The sequence below is a fragment of the Grampus griseus genome (genome assembly GCF_964374135.1).
Source record: "Grampus griseus genome assembly, chromosome: 11".
In the NCBI taxonomy this organism is placed as follows: Eukaryota; Metazoa; Chordata; class Mammalia; order Artiodactyla; family Delphinidae; genus Grampus; species Grampus griseus.
In genome coordinates this window covers 60260372-60286427 of record NC_139005.1, presented here as the reverse complement: position 1 = coordinate 60286427, position 26056 = coordinate 60260372, and the positions used below count along the sequence as shown (strand labels likewise).

Below are 26056 nucleotides of genomic sequence, written 5' to 3'. Positions count from 1 at the left end.
GTCCATTACACATTCTACTTTTCAATTTGGTTTTCTTTTTTTTTTTTTTTTTGCTGTGTTGGGTCTTTGTTGCTGCGCGTGGGCTTTCTCTAGTTGCTGTGGCGAGCCGGGGGCTACTCTTTGCTGCGGTGCATGAGCTTCTCATTGCAGTGGCTTCTCATTGCAGAGCATGGGCTCTAGGCACACAGGCTTCAGTAGTTGCAGCACGTGGGCCCTGGAGCACGCAGGCTTCAGTAGTTGTGGCGCACGGGCTTAGTTGCTCTGTGGCTTGTGGGATCTTCCCAGACCAGGGCTCCAACCCATGTTCCCTGCATTGGCAGGTGGATTCTTAATCACTGCACCACCAGGGAAGTCCCCAATCTGGCTTTCTTATTTTCATTTCTATGAAGTAGTTTATAAGACTGTGATGAATTAATTTTTCTACAATGATTCTTAAGAAAGATACCTATGACTGCCTATTTTGAGTACATAGCAAATAACTTGGACTGAGTTGACTCAGTCAACTCATAATTGAGTTGACTCACATAATATATGTGCCAACCTAGATCCTTCACAAATGGACTTTCCAAAGTTTGTATCAAGGAAATAATGGTTGATAGAAATTTCAAGACAAAGAAGCCTATGGGACAGGTGAGTGGAAAGAAGAGTAATCCTAATGACTAGTAGGTTCATCTTATCACTATAGTCATGGGATACCCCTGCAGTCACTACTGCTATTAAGGTCACCAAATACCTTCATCTTATCAAACGGAAATGTCATCTTTCCTTCCTCATTTTTTTTTTCATTCTTTCAGGAGCATCTCATACAGTTAACCACTTTGGGCATCATGACTCACGTTCTTCACTTGATTTCCAAGTACCCTACCAGCATTGTTTGGGTTTCCTTCTTATCTTGTTAGCCTCTTCACTCTCCTTTGTTATCTCTTTTGCCTGAAGTTGAAATACTGTAGTGATCTAGGACTTAATCCTTGAATTAAGTCTCCATACTCACTCTTTCATAAGGGGGTCTTGTTCAGGACTGTGACTCATTTCTACATCAGGGCCTTTATAGTAGCAGTTTCCTTTACTTCAAAACCTATCCCAGACCCTCATACAGCTAGTTCCTTCTCATGATTCATTTACATTTTCCACATTTACATTTCTACCTAATGTGTCCAAACATAAAACACATCTTCTGATGTTCTTCCTTGTCTTAGTTAATGGTATCATCACTTATCCAGTTGTTCAGACTAAAAGCATGGGTATCGCCACAGTTTATTCTATACCTCTTATCCCTAAAGTTAAATCCATCAACTGGTATTTTTAGCTCTACCTTCATAATATATCCAGAAACTGACCTTTTTTCACAATTTCCATGGTATAGTAAGCAGAATTCTAAAATGGAGCACAAGCTCCCCTACCCCTGCTATACATGCCTTGCATAATTCTGAGGAAAGTGAATGTAATGGAATTTACTTCCATGATTAAATTATGTTATTTGGCATAGCTGATCTTCTGTGACCAGCCAAATAGGGAAATTATCCAGGAAAATATCCTGACCCAATCACTTGGGCACTTTAAAAGCAGAGAGTTTTCTCTGGCTGGTCACAGAAGAGAAGTCAGAGATTTGGATCGTGGGAAGGACCTGATGTGCCTTTGTGGACGTAAAGATGGTGGGAGCCATGCATCAAGGAATGTGGGCAACCTCTAGAAGACGAGAGCAACCACTGGCTTAGAACCAGCAAGAAAATGGGGACCCAAGTCCTATAACCACAAGGCATTGAATTCTGCTAACAACCTGAAGGAGCTTAAAAGCAGACTCTTCCCCAGAGCCTCCAGATAAGAACTCAGTCAACACCTTGATTTTGGCCTTTGAGACCCTGAGCAGAGAATCCAGCTATACTGTGCCTGGACTTATAACTTACAGAACTGTTTAATAATAAATGGCTGCTGTTTTAAGTCACTAAGTTTGTGGTTTATTATGCAGCAATAGAAAACCAATCCACATGCTAAAATCCTAATCCAAGATACCAGTCTATAGCCTGCACTACAGAAACAATCTCCTAATTGTGCTTGTTTCTCTTTGTACCCTTGTTTTCCTATACTCCATTATTGACACACAGCAAGAGCAATCTTTTATCGCTAAGTTTTCTTTTCAAAACATAGATGAGGGACTTCCCTGGTGGCGCAGTAGTTAATAATCCTCCTGCCAGTGCAGGGGACGTGGGTTCGATCCCTTGTCCGGGAAGATCCCACATGCCGTGGAGCAACTAAGCCCGTGCGCCACAACTACTGAGCCTGTGCTCTGGAGCCCGTGAGCCACAACTACTGAGCCCGAGCGCCAGAACTACTGAAGCCCACGTGCCTAGAGCTCATGCTCCACAACAAGAGAAGCCACTGCAATGAGAAGCTTGTGCACCACAACGAAGAGTAGCCCCTGCTCGCTGCAACTAGAGAAAGCCCACGTGCAGCAACACAGACTCAATGCAGCCAAAAATAAATAAATAAATAAAATTTTTTTAAAAAACAAAGAACAGGGAGAAAAAAAAACATAGATGAGATCATGCCACTTACTTGCTTATTACTTTCCAATGACTTTGCTATTATGTAGAATAAACCCCCAAATCCTTAACCTGGCCTATGGTATTCTATTTGATTTAGTTGTCACCTAACTCTCTACCTCGTCTCCTACCTCTAACCACAGTTATTCATTTTTCAAACATGCTAAACTTATTCCAAGCGCAGAGATTTTACATGTGCTCTCACTTCTACCTGAAATATTCTTTAGCCATCTCCTCATCTTTTGGCTTTCGGTTTAAATGCCACCTCCTTTTGCAGCTATCCTATCCATATTCTATGCTAGTTACTACCTATTTGCTTACTGTGCTTTGTTTCTATGGCATATTTTATTATTTAATTAAATATCATTTATTTCTATGTTCACTTATTTATTGTTTGTCTCTCTTCCAAGACTACAAACTAAGTATGGTCAGTCTTTATTGGTTTGTCAGTAGACAGATCAGAGCCTTGTATGTAATTGCTGAGCATGTAAAATGAAGACTAGTACCCCAGAGGAACCTCTTCCTTCCCCACCACCCATGCCCAGTGGTCTGTTTGAATTTTCAATACCAATCAGTAGTTAACTTTCAAAAGTTTCTCCATGTAATAGATATCACCCCAGTACTTCTAGTCTGTAGGACTGAAAGAGGCCAAAAAAGTTTTGCAATTACTCTACATTCCAAACTTGTTTGGCATGCCTATGTTCAAAGTCAGCAAAGCTTCCATTTAAGAAGGGGTTTCTGAATCTAATTCAACTTACATCATAGTTCTGTTGTTTTCCCTATCTAGGGGAATACAATCATTAATTAGTAATCAATGTTTTTTTTTCTTTCTCTTTTTGGTTTAGCCCCAGAAGCATTTTATTTTTAAGAAATTCCTTCTCAATCCTAGCATGTAGTCAATTTTTCTTGGCATGTTGATTAGGATATTTTCTCACTTCAGTTAGACGTTTTAACAGTATTACTTATAGTATCATATCGACCTGTAAGAAAACTTGAGATTTTCCAACAAAGCTCTCCAGAGATGGAGGCTATTTTGGAAGGTAGTTTTTTCCCATCATTGGAAAGTTTTTAGGTACAGGTAAGTAACCACATGATAAGTAAGTGTTAAGAATTCAAGTTTCATATGCATAGCATAACTAGAAGACTTGTGAAGTACTTTTGCACCTCTGAGTTATTATGATTCCTTATATGTATGAGACTAGCCCCAATTAATAATACACTCTCCAGAGGATAGTCAACTAAAAGTGTCCTTCATGTTATAAAACTGATGTACTCTTGAAACAATTCTTACAACATACATTTCAACACACTTAACCTTATTTTCTTTTGACTTTTTAAAAATAAATATGGAGATAAACAATTTTGGAAAATAATTTAAATCCTATGTTAATAAGGCTAGGTACTATGAAATAATACTAAAGTTAAAATTCTCTCAGGAAGTAATATTTGGCTAGTCTATACATAAAATCAGTATGCCTAAATTGACTTATTTTATTATTAAATTTAAAATATTTCAATATAAAGTCTTTAATTGCTATCTCATACTTAATTCTTTTATAGCTTGCAAAGACATTTAGAAGAATATGTTGAAAGTTAGGAAAACTTAACCTTGAAAAATCCCCATTTATTTTTATATTATTTAAAAAATTTAAAGGAACTTACCCTGGTGCATAGTTGCATATGAAAAGTGCTGCATGTTTAATATGTCCAATTCTTGAACATGGAGTAACAGCACAACCAACTTTGTAAGACTGGTCCCAAACAAGCTAAAATAAAATTTTCAAAGAAAACATAAAATTTAATTCTAAACATTTACTCTGCCATAGTATAAACAATAGTATATTCAATACACATAGGACCTTTAACAAAGCAATTCAAGGAATATGAACAATTCTTCATTTGGATGCAGGTAGAGAATTATCATGGATTTAGGGAAGCATTTCCAAAACTGTATTTAGAGAAACACTTTAATAGGTTCTACCAATACTGTATTCTTAGGATAAAGAGTCTGAGAAAAACTGATCCAGAATAATGTATTAGAGCGAAAGGAAGACACCTGCTGAATCAATTTTCGACCTCTTGTTGACTCTGAGAGTTCTAGGTTATTGGCAAAGAGGAAGAGGGAAATGTGAAGACACAAAGTTTTGGAAGAATGGAAGTTGTGAATAAAAAGGAAAAAAAGAGGGGACAGTAAGATTATAGAAGGGAAGGAAAAGAAATACAAGAGTGGAAAGTAATTGAATGTTATCAGCATTTTTCTTTTCTTTTATTGAGGAAATTCCATTACAAAATAAAATGAAGTCTGGACCTTTCATTTAAAAAATGAGTAAAAGAGCTGGTTCCTATAAAATAATTTCTTGCAAAATAGGTCTTGGAGTGAAAATATGAGAATAATTAAAGATATTCCAGAAATTCCTGAATGGCTTTAATATTCCTAATACTTACAAGTGAATGACAACAAAAAATTGTTTTGTTAACCTCTGTGGGAGAGGGAGAAACAATTTGTTTTCCTTTTCTCTATAGCTGAAGTCTTAGTGATTCCAAAAGAAATAGAGTGATGCATTAAAAGAATAGAGAATAGAATGTCTGTAACAGTTGAAGTTAAACAGGTCAAATGCAGGAAACGAAAATGTCTAGGAAACTAGACTTAAGGAGGAAAAAATACAGAGGAGTAGGTCAGGGAGTAGACTTTTACTCAGAGTATTGAAGTCATATTAAGGAGTCTAGCTTTGACATGAGTAAGACAGTAGAGAACCACTCTAACTTTCTAGGAGAAAAAATTGATTAAACATTTTTTGAAACATAAATCATTTGATGGAACAGGAAGACATGAGTTCAACATGAAAAAATTCCAAGATTTTAAGTTCTACATTAGAGTCTATTGACTGAAAAATAATCTTTTAAATGAGCTTGGAAGTTAATTCAATAGTTTCTTGATACCTGATACAAATATTTATTGAAGACCTAAATAATGTCATGTTGCTGTGCTGAGAATACATGGATAAGAAGACAAGGTCCCTGCCCTTAGTGTAGTATTAGATATATAAACAGATGATTATAAAACAATGTAATATGTGAAAAAATAAATGTTTGTACAGGAAATAAAAAGTGGTTCAGTGTTCTTGGAGTACAAAGTGTAAGAGTGAATTGTTAGACATGAGGTAGGAAAATAATTATATGTATTTGCATTTAAAACATTTTAATCAGTTATATAGTAGTATGTGTGCTGATCTGTGCAAAAAAAATCATCTTTTACTTATGTTTATAGTCAATAAACTAAAAGTAATTTTTATTTGCTAGTTTCTTTTCCAGTGTACATTATTTTAGAAAGGTACCTTTCATCTTTGGCTATGGAGATTAGACTTACTATATTTAAAGGAATGTTTTAATTGCATGGTTCAAATAATAGAAGAAATTATGAACATTCAGAAGATCTAGGACTGATTAGAATTTTGATTCTATTAGAGGTAATAATTTTGCCATTTGAGTTTATTTATAAAATTGAAACACAATAACAACGTAGTAGTAAAGCAATTAAGGAGTCTATTGAATTAATAATATAAAATTAGATACCTGTAGATAATTAGAACAGTTATCAGAGCAACTGTTCTTTTCAAAATTGTACTTTTTCCTCTGTGCGAACCAACTTCTGATAGCGATACTTGCAGTAAATTCATTTTCAGGGCCGACCCACATATTTTCACCAATACCATTAAATCTAGGATGGGCCATTTTTCGTTTTTCTAAATGAATATTACGTTCAAACACACATTTTTTCCCCCATGCTCTAGCAGTCCGTGACAAAGCTACATCCCAAGTCTGAAAAAAAAAATGCAAAAAGTAAAGAAGAAAAAATAACAACAATGAGTTATTTTTTTTTGTGCTCTAAATTATTTTCCTTGAGTTTTCATAATTATATGTAAGGAAAACAATTGTTATTTTGTGCTTATGAGTCTGGTTTATGGAATTTACGTAGGAGAAAAAGTGTTTTGAGACAATTATAAATGAAACAACTATTTCCTGAGATGAAGGCTTATGCATATATTTTTAAGTAAAAAATCAGATTGTTAGATGATGCAAATGGTTATAATACTCTTACATGTAGTCTATTCAGAAAATGTGTATTTTTAATCTCATGGCTTTTATATGTAATAATACAATAATTTAAAATATTTAAGAACTATTTATTGAGCACTGATTATATGCAAATTATTGTACTGTGAGGAATAAAATATGAAGTCAACATAAATTTTGTCCTCTAGTTGCTTACTGTTGTTAGGAGAAAAACCTGGGATAATATATACATACATATACATATATATACAAATACATATATATATATATATTTTAACACATAGTGGTAGTTGGTAAATGTTATAAAAGAGGCACATGTAAAGTTTTATGGATGTTCCCAGAAATGTAAGAAAATATCACAAGATGCTGCTCCCCTCCATTTATGGAAATATCCAGAAATGTGTACTTCTGACATATTTAGAGCCTCATAAATTCATTGTTTAGTTAAGGACAAGAAGAAAAATAACACAAATAGAAAAATCAACAAAATATTTGTAAAACCAACATGCTAAATATATATACGTTACAGTAAATCTGAAAATAAACATTTCTGAAAAACAATACTAAGATTTCCTTAGAGTTTTCTTGGTTAATTTCATAGATTATACAGAAGTACAATACAGAAAATATATTATAGAAAACTTCAGCATATCCCCTCCCTCCCCACACTATTTCCCTCCCCAGAGGTAATCATTTTTAAAAAATTGTTTATGTATAAATTTCTCTAGCTCCATATACACACATTCATATATAAGATATGTTAGGGTGTTTTAGATGAGTATTTTGTGATTTTTGTCTTTGCACGGTTTTAATCATACCATACACAATATTATTGGCCCGTAACTTGCAGTTTTCACTTAGAGAGATTGTTCCATATTAGCACAACTAGATCTACCTAATTTTTTGCAAACTTTTTATAGTATTCCATAGTATGGCTAGCAGCATGTAATAAAGGTTACCGTTCCACTATTAATGGCCCTTCAGATTCTTTGCCATTTGCAAACTATGCTCCATGGACCATCTTTCTACTGCCTAATTTTGCATATTGTTTACACACCACATGCTTACAATGCACCATGTCACTATTCTAAGTGGGTTTTTTTCCTTCCATTTTTATTGAGATATAATTGACACACAGCACTGTGTAAGTTTCAGGTGTACAGCATAATACATCATGAAATGATTAACACAATTAGTTTAGTGAACATCCATTATCTCATATAGATATAAAAACAAAATTCTTCCCTTGTGATGAGAACTCAAGATTTACTCTCTTAACAATTTCAGATATAACATACGGCAGTAGTGTAATATTAATCATTTGGACATCATCCCTAGTACTTATCTTATAACTGGAAGTTTGTACCTTTTAACCACCTTCATCCAATCCCCCCCTGCCCCCACCCTCATAACCACAAATCTGATCTCTTTTTCTATGAGTATTTTTGTTTTCGTTGTTTTTTGAAGTCTAATTGACCTACAACACTACTATGTTAGTTCCTGATGAACAACATAGTGATTCAATATTTCCATACATTACAAAATAATCAGCACAACAGGTTTAGTTACCATTTGTCTCCATACAAAGATATTACATTATTGTTGACTGTACTTCCCAAATTTCATTCCCCTGGCTCACTTATTTTGTAACTGGAAGTTTGTACCTCTTAATTTCCCTCACCTATTTCACTCATCCCCCCCTCCCACTCCCCTCTGGCAATCACCTGGTTGTTCTCTTTATCTATGACTCTGTTTCTGTTTGATTATGTTTGTTGTTTTCTGGACTCCATATATAAGTGAAATCATATGGTATTTGTCTTTCTCTGTCTGACTTATTTCACTTAGCATAATACCTTCTAGGTCCATCCATGTTGTTGCAAATAGCAAGATTTCATTCCTTTTTATGGCTGAGTAATAACCCATTGTATATATAGTGCAGATACCTTTTTGAATTAGTGTTTTTTTTGTTTTTTTTCTTTTGGAAAAATACCCAGAAGTGGAATTGCTGCCACTGGAATGTATACTCCCTTGTTTCTATGAGTTTGACTTTTTTTTTCAGATTCCACATATAAGTGATACCATGCAATATTTATCTTTGTCTGGATTATTTCACTTAGCACAATGCCTTCAAGTTCCATCCCAGTTGTTGCAAATAGCAGGATTTCCTTCTTTTCTCATGGCTGAACAATATTCCATTGTATATATACACACCACTTCCTCTTTGTCCATTCGTCCATCGATGGGCACTTAGGTTGCTTCCATATCTTGGCTATTGTGAATAATGCTGCAGTGAACACAGGAGTGCAGACATCTCTGTGATATCCTGTTGTCATTTCCTTTGTTTTTATACCTAAGAGTGGAATTGCTGGATCATATGGTAGTTCTTTTTTAAATTTTTTAAGGAATCCTCCACACTGATTTCCATAGTGGTTGTACGAATATACATTCCCAACAACAATGCACAAATCTTCCCTTTTCTCTATATCCTCACCAATGTTTGTTTTCTCCTGTCTTTTTTGGTGATAGACATTCTAATGGGTGTGAAGTGATACCTTATTGTGGTTTTAATTTGCATTTCCCAGATGATTAGTCATGTTGAGCACCTTTTTATGTACCTGTTGGCTAAAGCTATAAAATTCTTACAAGAAACAAAGGGGAAAAGCTTCATGACATTGGATTTGGTGATAATTTCTTAGATATGTCACCAAAAGCACAGGCAACAAGATAAAAAAAATAGATAATTAGACTTAATTACAATTAAAAACTTTTGTGTATCAAAGGACACTATTAACAGAATGAAAGGCAACCTATGGAGGGGAGAAAACATCTGAAGATCATATATTTGACAAGGGATTTTATCCAGAATATATAAAGAATTCCTTCAACTCAGCTAACCAAAAGACCCTAACCACCTGACCAAAAAATGACCAAAGAACTTGTGCAAACATTTCTACAAAGAAGACATACAAATGGCCAATAAACACCTGAAAATATGCTCAACATAACTAATCATTAGGGAAATGAAAATCAAAACCATAATGACATACCACTTCACACCCATTAAAACAAGCATTGGCAAGGATGTGGAGAAATTGAAACCCTGTGCATTGCTGGTAGGAATGCGAAATGTGCAGCCACTATGGGAAACAGAATGTCAGTTCTTCAAAAAATTAAGCATAGAATTTGTACATGTTTTTGCAATTCCATTTCTGGGTATATACCTAGTAAAGGTGAAAGCAGGGAATCGAACAGATATTTATTCACGTACCTATGTCCACAGCAGCATTATTCACGATAACCAAAATGTGGAAGAAACTCAACCATCCATGGAGAGATAAATGGATAAACAAAATGTGGTATATACATAAAGTGGAATATTATTCAGCCTTTAAGAGGATGGAAATTCTTTTTTAAAACATTTTTTAAAATTAATTTTTTTTTGGCTGTATTGGGTCTTTTTTGCTGTGCGGGCTTTCTCTAGTTGTGGAGAGCAGGGGCTACTCTTCATGCAGTACACAGGCTTCTCATCGCAGTGGCTTCTCTTGTTGCGGAGCACAGGCTCTAGGCGTGCAGGCTCAGTAGTTGTGGCACATGGGCTTAGTTGCTCCATGGCATGTGGGATCTTCCTGGACCAGGGCTCGAACCCATATTCCCTGTGTTGGCAGGTGGATTCTTAACCACTGCACCATCAAGGAAGTCCCAGAATGAAACCTTGAAGACATCATGCTAAGTGAAACAATCCAGTCACAAAGAGAAACACTTATGATTCTTATATGATGTACCTGGAGTAGTCAAATTTATGAGACCGAAAGTAGAATGGTAGTAGCCAGCAGAAAGAAGGGAATGGGGAGTTAGTGTTTAATGGGTGCAGAGTTTCTATTGGGTAGGATGAAAATGTTCTGGAGATGAATGGTGGTGATGATTGCACAACAATGTGAATGTATTTAATGTCATAGAACTGTACACTTAAAGATGGTTAAAATGGTAAATTTTATGTTATGTATATTTTACAATAAAAAAACCCAATAAATTTTTGAGTTTAAAAATTGTTTTGAGTTTAAAAACAAGGTAGAACAAAAATACTAGGTGACGACAACAACAGCATGGACATGGGCAGAAGACAAACAATTTATGTGTTGTAATATCTTTTTAATATTTAGAAGGAGGTTATAGATGTTGATTAACTTTGGACTTTGTAAAGTATATACATTAAAATGTTAAGCATAACCAGTAAATAATAAAGATAAAATGTATGATTTCCAAACCTGTCAAGGAAAAGTTCTAAGTAGACCATACTATTATGATAGACTATACTATTTACAGTTATTATTTACATCTTAGTAAAATCCATGGGAAAAATATATACAAATTTTTAGAAAGAAGAGAAGGATAAAAGTTAGAGTGCAGCTTTAAACTGTACCCAAAACATTATTCCTTCAAAAATGTTCACATATTAAGATATATATTGAGGGGACACAATATTATGCTTTATATTATTCTCTACGCTTTATGTTTGAAATAAAAATTTTAGACATTAGGAATACAAAACCTATAAAAAGTTGAATTAAAAATATTTTGTGTTTATTCATTATCAGGAGGAACGCTAATCTTCAAACTTGGAAGAAATAGAATTAATCACAAAGGGTGGGAAATACATAGATATAACTCTCAAATATCCTCAAATTCTAATTAAACTCAAAAGATTAAAATTGGCTTGGATAAAACTATCTTCAGCAAATACAATGCTAGTATTGATATATTTCTATAAGAAAATATATAAACAGAAGAGGAAACTTACTGAGAATTCAAAAGGTAAAGAAAATGAACAAAATACGTACAAAATACGTCCAATCAAAATAACATTTTAAAATTAACATTAAAGCAAAGTTCCCTTTTATAATTTATTAGTTTAGCAAGTGACTGAAAATACCCAAGCCAGTCAGATGTGGTATGTCCAGTCACATGTATGTATGGTATGTCACATGTGCAGTCCAGTAAATTAGTTCACGTGTCTGGCGTACATTGTCATGTGCGTGCATCCTCTACAAGTGGTTGTGCTTTGTGTAGCTTACTAATGAAGACCTGATGGAATTGAGGCCCAGAGAATGGACAAAGAGAGACTAGAGGAAGAAGAAGTAACTAAAGAACAGAAGAGATTCAAGACGCAGGAAATGGCAAGGGGATTTTCTTTATTTGAGGAGGCACTGTTCGTTTCTAAGGCACAGGACCTGAACGTAGTATGGTACACAAAGGTTGCAGCAGCCATTCAGAATGCAATCCAGTGCTACCATGTCATCTATGACAAGAAAAAAAGAGCTACTACCCAGACATCACTGGATTGCTTTTTCAAGAGGGTAGATAGAATTGAATCCAGCAAGGAACCAGAACCTGTGCCATCAACTACAGGTGTTAGTGAAATTGCAGCTTGCCCTCCATCTCCTATTGCTGACAATCCTTCAGCTCTGTCATCTCCCACCTCCTCTCCCCCCTCCAGTCAGTAACTCTTCTTGCCTGTTCACTGGATGCCAGCCCCTGTATGCCAGCTATTGTACCGTACTACTGTGCTTTTCAAGGTACTATACAGTAAGGTTAAAAATGTTTTATTTGGGGGCTTCCCTGGTGGTGCAGTGGTTGAGAATCTGCCTGCTAATGCAGGGGACACGGGTTCGAGCTCTGGTCTGGGATGATCCCACATGCCGTGGAGCAACTAGGCCCGTGAGACATAACTACTGAGCCTGCGCATCTGGAGCCTGTGCTCCGCAACAAGAGAGGCCGCGATAATGAGAGGCCTGCACACCGCGAAGAAGAGTGGCCCCCGCTTGCCACAACTAGAGAAAGCCCTTGTGCAGAAACAAAGACCCAACAGAGCAAAAATAAATTAATTAATTAATAAACTCCTACCCCCAACATCTTAAAAAAAAAGTTTTATTTTTTGTGTTTTATGTATTATTTGTGTGAAAAGTATTATAAACCTATTACAGTATAGTACTATATAGCCGCTTGTGTTAGTCGGGTACCTAGGCTAACTTTGTTGGACTTTGGAACAAATTGGACTTAAGAACGCACTCTAGGAACTGAACTCGTTCGTATGTAGGGGACTTACTGTACTTCTACACTGCTGATATTTGCTTAATTTGGCACAGTCCTTCAGTATAGCAATTGCTACGTATCGTATAAATAAAAAAATCACATACTTTATTTGTCACATTTCTGGAATTTTTCCTAAGGAACTAATCCAGAAGGAAGAAAAGACATATCTAGAGAGACAGTCCTTGCAATATTTACAACATAAATTGGAAGGTCCTAATTGCCCGATACATTTTGCATTCATTTTTAATGACAATCATGAAGACTCTATAGCACCAGGGGAACAGCTAACGAGACATTACAAAGAAATACGGGGGAAAAAATGGGAAAGAAGCAAGAACTATTTTGTAAGGGAATGCAAAATCAGGGCCGGTTCTAGGACGAGGTGAATGAAACACCCTCTAGGGAGCAAAATTTAGGCTGGATACCAAAAAACTCAATAATCAAGATAAAAAATATTTTAAAAAGGCAAAATTAGTGTGAAAACATCCATGATAAAAATTCAAAATTTTAAATAAGAACAGAATCTGACCTTTTATTTGCATTATCCTTGCCTCTCCCAAATTCAAGCTCAAAGATCCTGTCTTTGTTTAAAGTGATTTTGTTTCATCAATAATACTTTTGCATTGATTTTTAAATTTAAAAAATTACATTAAACTATCATTTTCTCGAATTAAAGCTCCCTTAAATTTTGCACCTCTGGTGAGTACCTCTACTCACCCTAGTCCAAGCCCTGTGCAAACCCTTGGTAATAACTATGCGTTTGAGTGACAGTGGTTTTTATTTCTTGAACATATAAACTTCACGTGTATTTTAAAACCCAAACTCTAAGCGCGGTTGTCCGCGATCCTTAAGGCTCAGAGACCCAGACTCTCCGCGGCCGAGGGGGAGGTCCTGACAGGGGCTGTTGGAGGTTTGGGCAACCGCCTTAGGGCCTCACCATGAAGCGCAAGTTAGCCCCTCGGGGGATGACGCTGCCCCGGAGCTCATTGTGGAGGTTCACGTACTCATTGATAAACGTTACGTCCTCTTCGTGTGGCAAAGAACGCGCGTTTAAACCGGAACCCAGCAGTAGTAGCCAGAACTCACAAAGCCACACCTCCCAAACAATGGTCTGCGCCAGAGGAAGCCTTTGGGCGCACCACTCCCGGTCGAAGCGCCTCAGGGTCTCCATCGTTCACTGGCCGTGGCCAGGCCAGTGCGCACGCGCCGGCCCGCCCCAGCGACCTGCCAATCAATGGGGAGGGGCGGTGCAGGCACGTCTGGCCCCGCCTCCCCGCGAACGGAGAGAAAAGGATGAAGGGAAACCAGAGTGAGGGAAGGCTCGTGAAAGCTGTCTGCAGAACTAACCACAACAGAGGCTTGAGTTAAATGAGTGCAAGCTTTTCACTAAACTAATGTAGTTAAATATCCAGAGTCGATTTCTGACACCAGATGATGTGTCATCGTTTATTGATGTGTCAACTGCCCAGTAAATGCCAATTGCTGAATAAGTAACATGTCTGAGGAACCTTCCAATTCTTCTGTGACACCGATGAAAATTCAACCAAAAAAAGAATCCTTACTTGTTAAGTTGGGAGTTTAATGCAAGACCTTCCTTTTATTTTCCTCCTGGACAGAAGAATATCCTCTTTTAGGCCAACTTCCTCACTGAGATTTTCTCAATGTTTTAATGATCATTTGTGGGAAACCGTAGGATAAATGGGAAAAGTGGAAAGCTCAGCAGGTAGGGGGTAGACTAGGGATCATCAAATTCTCATAAAGTTAAAATATTTTCATTTTTTTCTTTCACCAGCATGTCTGGAATATCAATATTCATCTTCTCTGACAAATTGTCATGTTAACAGTAGGTAAGAACTCATTTTTTTTTTTGGTTTTCATTTCTTTCAGAAAAAAATGGCTAGTATCCTAGCAGATTTTGGCCTGGTTTCTTTAGCTTCAAGTATTTGGCTCAAGAAAACTTGCTTTGAAGAATGTAAGTTGTAGGCACAAAATAAAAACACATATTCGTTTTGGGGTATGTATTTGCATATCACATATTGTGCTGGATAGCATTAAGGAGATATTCAGAATCATTGACACAGGAACAGAATTTTGCCACAAAGAGAGCATTGCAACTGCTTGACCAAAAAATACCTAAAAATAAATGTGCTTTTAAAGATTATCTATGGTGTACACAATTGAAAGCAGTAGACCTCATAAGATGGTTTCATTCATGCCTTAATTCTTTTAATAAATATGTATTACCAGGTAGTGTGTTAGGTGGATGAGAAAGGCCAGTGGACAAGACACAAACCCTGCTTCCAAGTAGCTTACAGTCTAGAGAACTAGCAAATCGGTGACTTTATACCATGGATAAATATAAAGCCAAAGTGCTATGGCATAATGTGTGGGGCAACTAACACCCTTTCTGAGGACCAGGTAGGCCTGTTTGGGGAGTGTGACATCGAGAAAGTGAAGCACACAAGTTAAAGCGTGCATTCTAAACAAAGAAAAAAGCATGTAGTATGCTAGGAGATCAAAAAAGGCTAAAAGTGCTTTAGTATGACCAGAGCGTATTGCGGGGGGTCAAGGTGGCAAGTGCTGAAAGATGGAATTCCTTTATTATGTTGGTACTGTTGTTAGACTATGAAAACTGCTATATTAAAGCACAAGATAAATACAATAATCCAGACTTAGATTAGGAAGAAATTTTAGCCTTTTATTCATCCCACTGTATTAGACATATCTGACACATCACTGACAGGTGATCACCATATCCTCTGCTTAAATAATTATGTTAGCAGGGAAGTCACTATCTCTTAGGCAGCCCATTCCATTGCTGGACATCTTACTCATTAATTTAATAAGTATTTCTTTAGGACCTCTATGTGTCAGACCCATGCTAGGTGTTAGAGCTACAGATTCTCAGCAAATTAGATTCGTAGTCTATCCACATGAAGCTTTTAGTTAAAGGTGATACAAATCATCAAATAACTATAATACAGAGTAATAAGTGCTATTTTAAAATTTAAAAAAGTCTTGCTGTGTGTCAGGAGCTATTTTGTTTGTTTTCTATTGTGGTAAAATATACATAAAATTTACCATTTTAACCATTTTTAGTGGAAAATTCAGTGTCAATTACATTCACTGTGTTGTTTCCAGAACTATTGGGTGAGATTTTAAATGTTTGGAAAATATCAACTCATTTAAATAATAAAAACCTTAAGAAACAGATATTATGTTTAAAATTTTTATTGAAGTATAGTTGATTTACAATGTTGTGTTTAATTTCTGCTGTTCAGCAAAGTGACTCAGTTATATTTATATATAAATATTCTTTTTCATGTTCTTTTCCATCATGGTTTATTACAGGATATTAAATATAATTCTGTGTGCTATACAGTAGGACCTTGTTGTTTATCCATCCTATATATGTTTGCCTCTGCTAATCCCAAACTCCCAATCCTTTTCTCCCACACCTCTCCATCCCCTTGGCAACCACAAGTCTGTTCTCTATATCTGTGAGTCTGTTTCTGTTTCATAGATATGTTCATTTGCGTCGTATTTCAGATTCCACATATAAGTAATATCATATGGTATTTGTCTTTCTCTTTCTGACTTACTTTGCTTAGTATGATAATCTCTAGGTCCATCCATGTTGCTGCAAATGGCTTTATTTCATTCTTTCTAATGGCTGAGTTATATTCCATTGTATATATATACCACATCTTCTTTATCCATTCATCTGTTGATGGACAATTAGGTTGTTTCCATGTCCTGGCTCTTGTAAATAGTGCTGCTATAAACATAGGGTGCATGTATCTTTTCAAATTAGAGTTTTATCTGGATATATGTCCAGGAGTGGGACTGCTGGATAATATGGCAACTCTATTTTTAGTTTTTGAGGAATCTCCATACTGTTTTCCATAGTGGCTGCACCAATATACATTACCACCAACAGTGTAAGAAGGTTCCCTTTCTCCACACCCTCTCTAGCATTTATTATTTGTAGACAATTATTATTATAATGATGGCCATTCTGACTGGTGTGAGATGGTACCTCATTGTTAAGAAACAGATATTATTATTATCTCCATTATACAGATGGAAAAGCTAAGAAAAAGCGAAGTAAAGTAATTTGTCTAAAGTCACCCAGCCAGTAGGTGTTAGAGCTGGTTTTCAAACTCAGGTGACTAATACAGGAGTACACAGGAACAGGAAATGAAGACGTCTAGTTTGGTTTGTGTAGAAAGAGGCCAAGCTTGCTGAAGATGTTTTGAAAACGTTCAGCCTTTCAGATCTGTCAGTGAATTGGCTGACATCATGTACTTCATACAAAAAATAGTGCTAGGTTCTTCATGACAGTTTTTTTTTTCTTAAATTCCATATATAGGTGTTAGCATATGGTATTTGTCTCTCTCTTTCTGACTTACTTCACTCTGGATGACAGACTCTAGGTCCATCCACCTCACTACAAATAACTCAATTTCATTTCTTTTTTGGCTGAGTAATATTCCATTGTATATATGTGCCACATCTTCTTTATCCATTCATCTGTTGATGCACACTAAGGTTGCTCCATAACCTGGCTACTGTAAATAGGGCTGTAATAAACATTGTGGTACATGACTCTTGGAATTACGGTTTTCTCAGTGTATATGCCCAGTAGTGGGATTGCTGGGTCATATGGTAGTTCTATCTGTAGTTTTTTAGGGAACCTCCATAGTGTTCTCCATAGTGGCTGTATCAATGTACATTCCCACCAACAGTGCAAGAGGCTTCCCTTTTCTCCACACCCTCTCCAGCATTTATTGTTTCTAGATTTTTTTAATGAAAGCCATTCTGACTGGTGTGAGGTGATACCCCATTGTAGTTTTGATTTGCATTTCTGTAATGATTACTGATGTTGAGCATTCTTTCATGTGTTTGTTGGCAGTCTGTATATCTTCTTTGGAGAAATGTCTATTTAGGTCTTCTGCCCATTTTTGGATTGGGCTGTTTTATTGACATTGACCTGCAGGAGCTGCTTGTACATTTTGGAGATTAAACTTTTGTCAGTTGCTTCATTTGCAACTATTTTCTCCTGTTCTGAGGGTTGTCTTTTCATCTGGTTTATGGTTTCCTTTACTATGCAAAAGCTTTTAAGTTTCATTAGGTCCCATTTGTTTATTTTTGTTTTTATTTCCATTTCTCTAGGAGATGGGTCAAAAAGGATCTTGCTGTGATTTATGTCAAAGTGTGTTCCTCCTTGAGTTAGTGTCTGGCCTTATATTTAGGTCTTTAAAACCTTTTGAGTTTATTTTTGTGTATGGTGTTAGGGAGTATTCTAATTTAATTCTTTTACATGTAGCTGTCCAGTTTTCCCAGCACCACTTATTGAAAAGACTCTCTTTTCTCCATTGTATATCCTTGCCTCCTTTGTCATAGATTAGTTGACCATATGTGCGTGGGTTTATCTCTGGGCTCTCTATCCTGTTCCATTGATCTATATTTCTGTTTTTGTGCCAGTACCATATTGTCTTGATTACTGTAGCTTTGTAGTACAGTCTGAAGTCAGAGAGTCTGATTCCTCCAGCTCCGTTTTTTTCCCTCAAGACTGCTTTGGCTATTTGGGGTCTTTTGTGTCTCCATACAAATTTTAAGATTTTTTATTCTAGTTCTGTAAAATATGCCATTGGTAATTTGATAGGGATTGGATTCAATCTGTAGATTGATTTGGGTAGTAAAGTCATTTTCATAATATTGATTCTTCCAATCCAAGAACATGGTACATCTCTCCATCTGTTTGTATCATCTTTAATTTCTTTCATCAGTGTCTTATAGTTTTCTGCATACAGGTCTTTTGTCTCCCTAGGTAGGTTTATTCCTAGGTATTTTATTCTGTTTGTTGCAATGATAAATGCGAGTGTTTCCTTAATTTCTCTTTCAGATTTTTCATCATTAGTGTATAGGAATGAAAGACATTTCTGTGCATTAATTTTGTATCCTGAAACTTTACCAAATTCATTGATTAGCTCTAGTAGTTTTCTGGTGGCAACTTTAGGGTTCTCTATGTATAGTATCATGTCATTGGCAAACAGTGACAGTTTTACTTCTTCTTTCCCAATTTGTATTCCTTTTATTTCTTTTTCTTCTCTGATTGCTGTGGCTAGGACTTCCAAAACTACGTTGAATAATAGTGGTGAAAGCGGACATTCTTGTCTCGTTCCTGATCTTCGAGGAAATGCTTTCAGTTTTTCACCATTGAGAACGATGTTTGCTGTGGGTTTGTCATATATGGCCTTTATTATGTTGAGGTAAGTTCCCTCTATGCCTAATTTATGGAGGGTTTTTATCGTAAATGAATGTTGAATTTTGTCAAAAGCTTTTTCTGCATCTATTGAGATGATCATATGGTTTTTCGTCTTCAATTTGTTAGTATGGTGCATCACATTGATTGATTTGTGTATATTGAAGAATCCTTGCATCACTGGGATAAATCCCACTTGATCATGGTGTATGATCCATTTAATGTGTTATTGGAGTCTGTTTGCTAGTATTTTGTTGAGGATTTTTGCATCTATATTCATCGGTGATATTGGTCTGTAAGTTTCTTTTTTTTGTAGTGTCTTTGTCTGGTTTTGGTATCAGAGTGATGGTGGCCTCATAGAATGAGTTTTGGAGTGTTCCTTCCTCTGCAATTTTTTGGGAGAGTTTGAGAGGGATGGGTGTTAGCTCTTCTCTAAATGTTTGATAGAATTCACCTGTGAAGCCATCTGGTCCTGGACTTTTGTTTGTTGCAAGACTTTTAATCACAGTTTCAATTTCATTACTTGTGATTGGTCTGTTCATATTTTCTATTTCTTCCTGGTTCAATCTTGGAAGGTTTCTTTCTTTCTAAGAATTTGTCCATTTCTTCCAGGTTGTCCATTTTATTGGCATAGAGTTGCTTGTAGTAGTCTCTTAGGATGCTTTGTATTTCTGTGGTGTCTGTTGTAACTTCTCATTTTTCCTTTCTAATTTTATTGATTTGAGTTGTCTCCCTCTTTTTCTTGATGAGTCTGGCTAATGGTTTGTCAATTTTGTTTATCTTCTCAAAGAACCATCTTTTAGTTTTATTGATCTTTGCTATTGTTTTCTTACTTTCTATTTCATTTATTTCTGCTCTGGTCTTTATGATTTCTTTCCTTCTGCTAACTTTGGGTTTTGTTTGTTCTTCTTTCTCTAGTTCCTTTAGGTGTAACGTTAGATTGTTTATTTGAGATTTTTCTTGTTTCTTGAGGTAGGCTTGTATAGCTATAAACTTCCCTCTTAGAATTGCTTTTGCTGCATCCCATAGGTTTTGGATCATCATGTTTTCATTGTCATTTGTCTCTCGGTATTTTTTTATTTCCTCTTTGATTTCTTTAGTGATCTCTTGGTTATTTAGTAACGTATTGTTTAGCCTCCATGTGTTTGTGTTTTTTACGTTCTTTTCCCTGTAATTGATTTCTAATCTCATAGCGTTGTGGTCAGAAAAGATGCTTGATACGATTTCAATTTTCTTATATTTACTGAGGCTTGAATTGTGACCCAAGATGTGATCTATCCTGGAGAATGTTCCATGCTCACTTGAGAAGAAAGTGTAATCTGCTGTTTTTGGATGGAATGTCCTACAAATATCAATTAAATCTATCTGGTCTATTGTTTCATTTAAAGCGTGTGTTTCCTTATTAATTTTCTGTTTGGACGATCTGTCCATTGGTGTAAGTGAGGTGTTAAAGTCCCCCACTAGTATTGTGTTACTGTCAATTTCCTCTTTTAGAGCTGTTAGCAGTTGCCTTATGTATTGAGGTGCTCCTATGTTGGGTGTATATATATTTATAATTGTTATATCTTCTTCTTGGATTGATCCCTTTATCATTATGTAGTGTCCTTCCTTGTATCTTGTAACATTCTTTATTTTAAAGTCTATTTTATCTGATATGAGTATTGCTACTCCAGCTTTCTTTTGATTTCCATTTGCATGGAATATCTTTTTCCATCCCCTCACTTTCAGTCCGTATGTGTCTCTAGGTCTGAAGTGGGTCTCTTGTAGACAGCATATATATGGGTCTTGTTTTTGTATCCATTCAGCAAGCCTGTGTCTTTTGGTTGGAGCATTTAATCCATTCACATTTAAGGTAATTACCAATATGTATGTTCCTATGACCATTTTCTTAATTGTTTTGGGTTTGTTTTTGTAGGTCCTTTTCTTCTGTTGTGTTTCCCACTTAGAGAAGTTCTGTTAGCATTTGTTGTAGAGCTGGTTTGGTGGTGCTGAATTCTCTTAGCTTTTGTTTGTCTGTAAAGCTTTTGATTTCTCCATCGAATCTGAATGAGATCCTTGCTGGGTAGAATAACCTTGGTTGTAGGTTCTTCCCTTTCATCACTTTAAGTATATCACGCCACTCCCTTCTGGCTTGTAGAGTTTCTGCTGAGAAATCAGCTGTTAATCTTATGGGAGTTCCCTTGTATGTTACTTGTCATTTTTCGCTTGTTGCTTTCAATAATTTTTCTTTGTCTTTAATTTTTGCCAATTTGATTACTATGTGTCTCGGTGTGTTTCTCCTTGGGTTTATCCTGCATGGGACTTGCTGTGCTTCCTGGACTTGGATGGCTATTTCCTTTCCCATGTTAGGGAAGTTTTCGACCATAATCTCTTCAGATATTTTCTTGGTCCTTTCTCTCTCTCTTCTCCTTCTGGGACCCCTGTAATGCGAATGTTGTTGCGTTTAACGTTGTCCCAGAGGTCTCTTAGGCTGTCTTCATTTCTTTTCATTCTTTTTTCTGTATTCTGTTCTGCAGCAGTGAATTCCACCATTCTGTCTTCCAGGTCACTTATCTGTTCTTCTGCCTCAGTTATTCTGCTATTGATTCCTTCTAGTGTATTTTTCATTTTAGTTATTGTATTGTTCATCTCTGTTTGTTTGTTCTTTAATTCTTCTAGATCTTTGTTAAACATTTCTTGCATCTTCTTGATCTTTGCCTCCATTCTTTTTCTGAGGTCCTGGATCATCTTCACTATCATTATTCTGAATTCTTTTTCTGGAAGATTGCCTATCTCCATTTCATTTAGTTGTTTTTCTGGGGTTTTATCTTGTTCCTTCATCTGGTACATAGCCCTCTGCCTTTTCATCTTGTCCGTCTTTCTGTGAATGTGGTTTTTGTTCCACAGGCTGCAGGATTGTAGTTCTTCTTGCTTCTGCTGTCTGCCCTCTGGTGGATGAGGCTATCAAAGTATATATCTTTATATAGATGTTTTAGTGGTTGCTATAGGTATTATATAATATATAAGTGTAACTTATTACAAACTATTGGTGTCAGCATTTTACCAGTTTGAATGAAGTGTAGAAATATTACTTCCATTTAGGTCCCTTTGCCACTCACTCCACCAATAATACAATTGTCTTAAATATTTCTTCTATATCAAGAACCTATATATGTTCCATAACCAATATAATATAACCAATATAACCATAACCTATGTTATAATTTTTGCTTTAACTCTCAAACATAATTTAGAAAAGATAAGGGAATAGTTTTTTATGTTTATTCATAGTTTTACTCTTTGCCTTGTGTTTTCTTCATTCCTGATGTTCCAAGAATCCTTGATTTATCATTATCTTACTATTTTAAGATCTTTGTTTAGCTATTCTTTTAGAGTGGGTCTGATTATGACAAATCATCTTAGTTTTTCTGAATCTGAGAATGTCTTAATTTCAATCTTCATTCCTAAAGCATATTTTCTCTATGTAGTATTCTTAGTTGACTCTTTTTTGAAATTGAAATTAAAGTTGAAAATGTTGTGCCACTTTCTCTGGCATCCTTGGATTTGGCTGAGAAATTTCATGACACTGAAATTGTTGTTCTCCTATAGGTAATGTATTGTTTCTCTCCAGTTACTTTTAAGCTTTTTTGTCTTAGGGTCTCTGAAGTTTGATTATGATGTATGTTGGCATGAATTTCTTTGGGCTTATCATATTTGGCCTTTACTCAGAATTGTTTATATCTTTATCTAAATTTTGGAAGTTCTCAGCCACTATTTCTTAGAATATTTTTTCTGGCCCTCCCCATCTTTCTCAATTCCTTCTGGGACTCCAATGACATGAATATTAGATATAATATTTTGTTATTGTCTCATAGATCCCTGATGTTCTGTTCATTTTTCTTTTCAGTCCATTTTCTCTCTGTTGTTCAGATTTGGTAATTCCTATTGTTCTATTTTCAAGTTCACCGGTCTTTTCCTTTCCCATTTTCATTGCTCATCCAGTGAATTTTTAATATTGGTTTGTCTATATTTTAGTTCTAAAGTTTCCATTTGAATCTGTAACTTCCATTTCCTAGCTGAGACTTTATTTTTTTTCATTTCTCTTAAGCATTTTTGTAATAGCTCCTTGAAGCATTTTTATGATTTTTTTGATATCTTTTTTTAACTGAAGTATAGTTGATTACACTGTTTCAGGTGTACAGCAAAGTTATATATGTGTATGTATATATCCTTTTTATGATGTCTACTTTAAAATCCTTGTCAGATAATCCTAACATCTGTGCCATTTGGGTGTTGACATCTGTTGCCTTTTCTCATTCACATCGAGATTTTCCTGGTTCTTGGTATGTGACTGATTTTTTACATTGTATCCTTGACATTTTGCGTTTTATATTATGAGATTCTAGATCTTAGTCAATCTTCCAGTTTTGGCAGGTCTTCACTGACATTGCTCCAGTGGGGGTCAGTCCTACTTATCACTGGTTGGTGGGCAAAAGTCCAGGATCCCTATTCACTTTTATTAACCCTGCTGTGGGGAGGGTTATCTTGTTACCACTGGAAGGAGATGGACATCCAGGCTCCCCCTTTGCTTCTGCTGACATCATCTCATGGGGAGAGAAAGGGGTACCTTGTTATGACCAGGCGGGAATGAAAGTCTAAGCTCCCCACTTGACCTCTGCTGACACCTCAGGAGAGGAAGGGGTATCTATTGCCTCAGATGAGGCTGGAAGTCCTGTTTCCCCATATGGCCTCCATTGACACTGTTGGGGGGGGGGTTGTTGTGAGGTGCACTTCATTACTGCTGGGTGGTAGTGAACATGTATGCTCCATGCTTGGCCTCCTCTGACACCACCCTGGCTGGGAGGGCGAGGGGCACCTCATTACTGCCTGGTGGGGGCTGGAAGTCTCCTCACTCTCCTCTGACACATCACTGGTGGAGAGGTGATGGGAGGGGTGCTTCATAAGTGTCAGGCAAGGATGACGGTCTAAGTCCTCCACTTGGCCTTTGTTGAAAAGGATAAGAGGCTTGTTTTTTCCTCATGTTGTTTGTCCAGAAGAGGATGTTTACTGTAAAAAATAAAACAAACAAAAAACATTTCTGCCTTACTAGACTGTCCCTTTCCTTATTCTCTGGCAAGAGAGGGCAGGCTTTTCTTGAGGCTTTTGTTTCCGTCATCCATTGACATTTCTGGATTTCAGGCTTCTTTAGTACCCAGTCCAGGATTTACAAGAGTTAAAAAGGAAATCCAGGGAACTCACCTTGTGTCATTCCTTGAGTCTTGGAGTCTCTAGAGGATGTCTGCTTCCTTTTCTCCAACTTTAAGTCTTCTGATATTTGTTTTATATAGAATATCCAAGGTTTTTAGCTATACTTAATGGGGGGAGTAGGGCAAATGGATCTACTCCATCTTGTTGGGAAGGTAATTTTTTAAAGTTTTTGCTCATTGTATTTCCCATTCCTATCTCCACAACTCTAAAAGAAGGCATTCCTAATAGATAGATAGATTCCCTATAATTCCTTGACTCAAGAATTTTGGCCTGGCAGAAAGCTTGAGCAGCTAAAAATAAAGGCTGCTACCAGTATCGGAATCGTAGCCTTGAGCATACAAAAAGATCTCAGAGGGAATGGTAGGACATTGGACTCGGAAGGTAGGGTATCTAATATTGTTCTTCCAGCCTTTGTCATGATTTCTGTGGCATAGGACTACCATGGAAGCAGTAGCATGTCCAACCTGGAAGGACAATGTCACTGGCATCCCAGTGGTCACTAGTTTGGAAGGATAATAATGATCATTGACTTGATTCCTAAAGATGCTTCCTTTATCTTTGGAACAAAGACTTCAGATTTTGTGTGTGTGTGTAACAATGGGGGAAGATAAGTCCAAAAATGTTAAAGATAGCATTTTAACTCCCTTTTCAATGTGAGGACTAAAAATTACACTGAAGTTGATTTAATGAAAATAAATAAATGCCATTATGTTTCCATTTTAGGATTGTAGATTTAAATTCATGCTATTAACCTCATTGGTTAATTTCCTATATTCTTTTTTTTGTCATTTTAATAACTAATTTTCTTTCAAACTGCAAAAATTGTCATATCAAAAATTTTGTTTTCAGTATCCAAGAGAGACTTCAGTAGTTTTCAGAGGTTGGTACATAATTTACTCTTCTGAAAAATGAATAGACTGCATGATGAGTTCTGATATACCAACCTCCACCAAAAATTATATGAACTTGAAACAGGTAAAATACCAGAAAGACAGAGCCTCCATTTTTTTCTCACAGATACAATTCAGAACCAAACCAAGAAATCAACAACAGCAAAGAAATGTTTTCAACCAGTTCTTTTCACCTAATATATTCCTAGCTATAGTTTTTATGCAGTTCATTTCTTTTCCAAGATATCTCAGCATAGCTATAGTCTCTAGAAAACTTTACCTCCCATTAAGGCTGTGAGAATCCTAGTGTTTTGCCTGGATCATTGGGAGATTTCTCTGCTTTAAAAAGGAAAAATGATTAGCTTTAATCTGGTATATATTTTAAAAGAAAAAATATAAATTAAAGTACAGTTCTACCATGAAATAGCTTGTACCAAGTCATCCTCTATCCAAAGCATGGTACAAAAGAAAACTATTCTGTCATTCTAATTAAGATCTAGAATTATTACTATCCAAATGGTAAAGACTATGGTCTTGAAAAAGTAAGAATCAATATCTGATGGCTAAGGAATTATATTTATTCAAAACATGTATTTCAAGCCAGTTCAAACATATAGAACATGTACAAATTATAATTCCCTAGATGTATGTATAACTAAAAACATATATTTGCATTTTAAAATTCCCAAGGAGTCTATAATTATAGCTCATTTGTTTTGATTGAACAATGTAATTAAAAATTTTTCTAGAAAAAAAATTTAATGACCTCTCAGATCTGGCAATGCTTTCACTTAAAACGTAATTGCTATTAAGTCTCTGGCCCTAAGGGAAAATTTTTATTGAGCAGTATTCTGGCTTAACTTGTAAATGGAAGAATTTGACTTACTTATAGACATAAATCTCTTTAAAAAGCCTAATCACTTGTCTTATGCCTAGTAACTAATAAT

General features: G+C 35.9%; 2 protein-coding genes across 2 annotated transcripts in view; one reads left to right on the top strand and one right to left on the bottom strand.

Annotated features, from left to right (window-relative positions):
- GLIPR1L2 (GLIPR1 like 2) overlaps positions 1 to 13875 on the bottom strand; it is a gene marked incomplete at both ends in the record, with an annotated part of 31060 nt that extends 17185 nt beyond the window's left edge. Inside the window, 3 exons of the mRNA XM_082666175.1 lie at positions 4203 to 4306; positions 6114 to 6359; positions 13642 to 13875. Of these exons, the coding sequence (XP_082522301.1) occupies positions 4203 to 4306; positions 6114 to 6359; positions 13642 to 13875 (584 nt within the window). The remainder of the gene's footprint in view (positions 1 to 4202; positions 4307 to 6113; positions 6360 to 13641) is intronic.
- Positions 13876 to 14597: 722 nt separating this feature from the next.
- The window catches only part of CAPS2 (calcyphosine 2), a gene marked incomplete at both ends in the record, with an annotated part of 31620 nt that continues 20161 nt past the window's right edge, over positions 14598 to 26056 (top strand). The window contains 1 exon segment of the mRNA XM_082666174.1: positions 14598 to 14676. Within this exon segment, the coding sequence (XP_082522300.1) occupies positions 14598 to 14676 (79 nt within the window).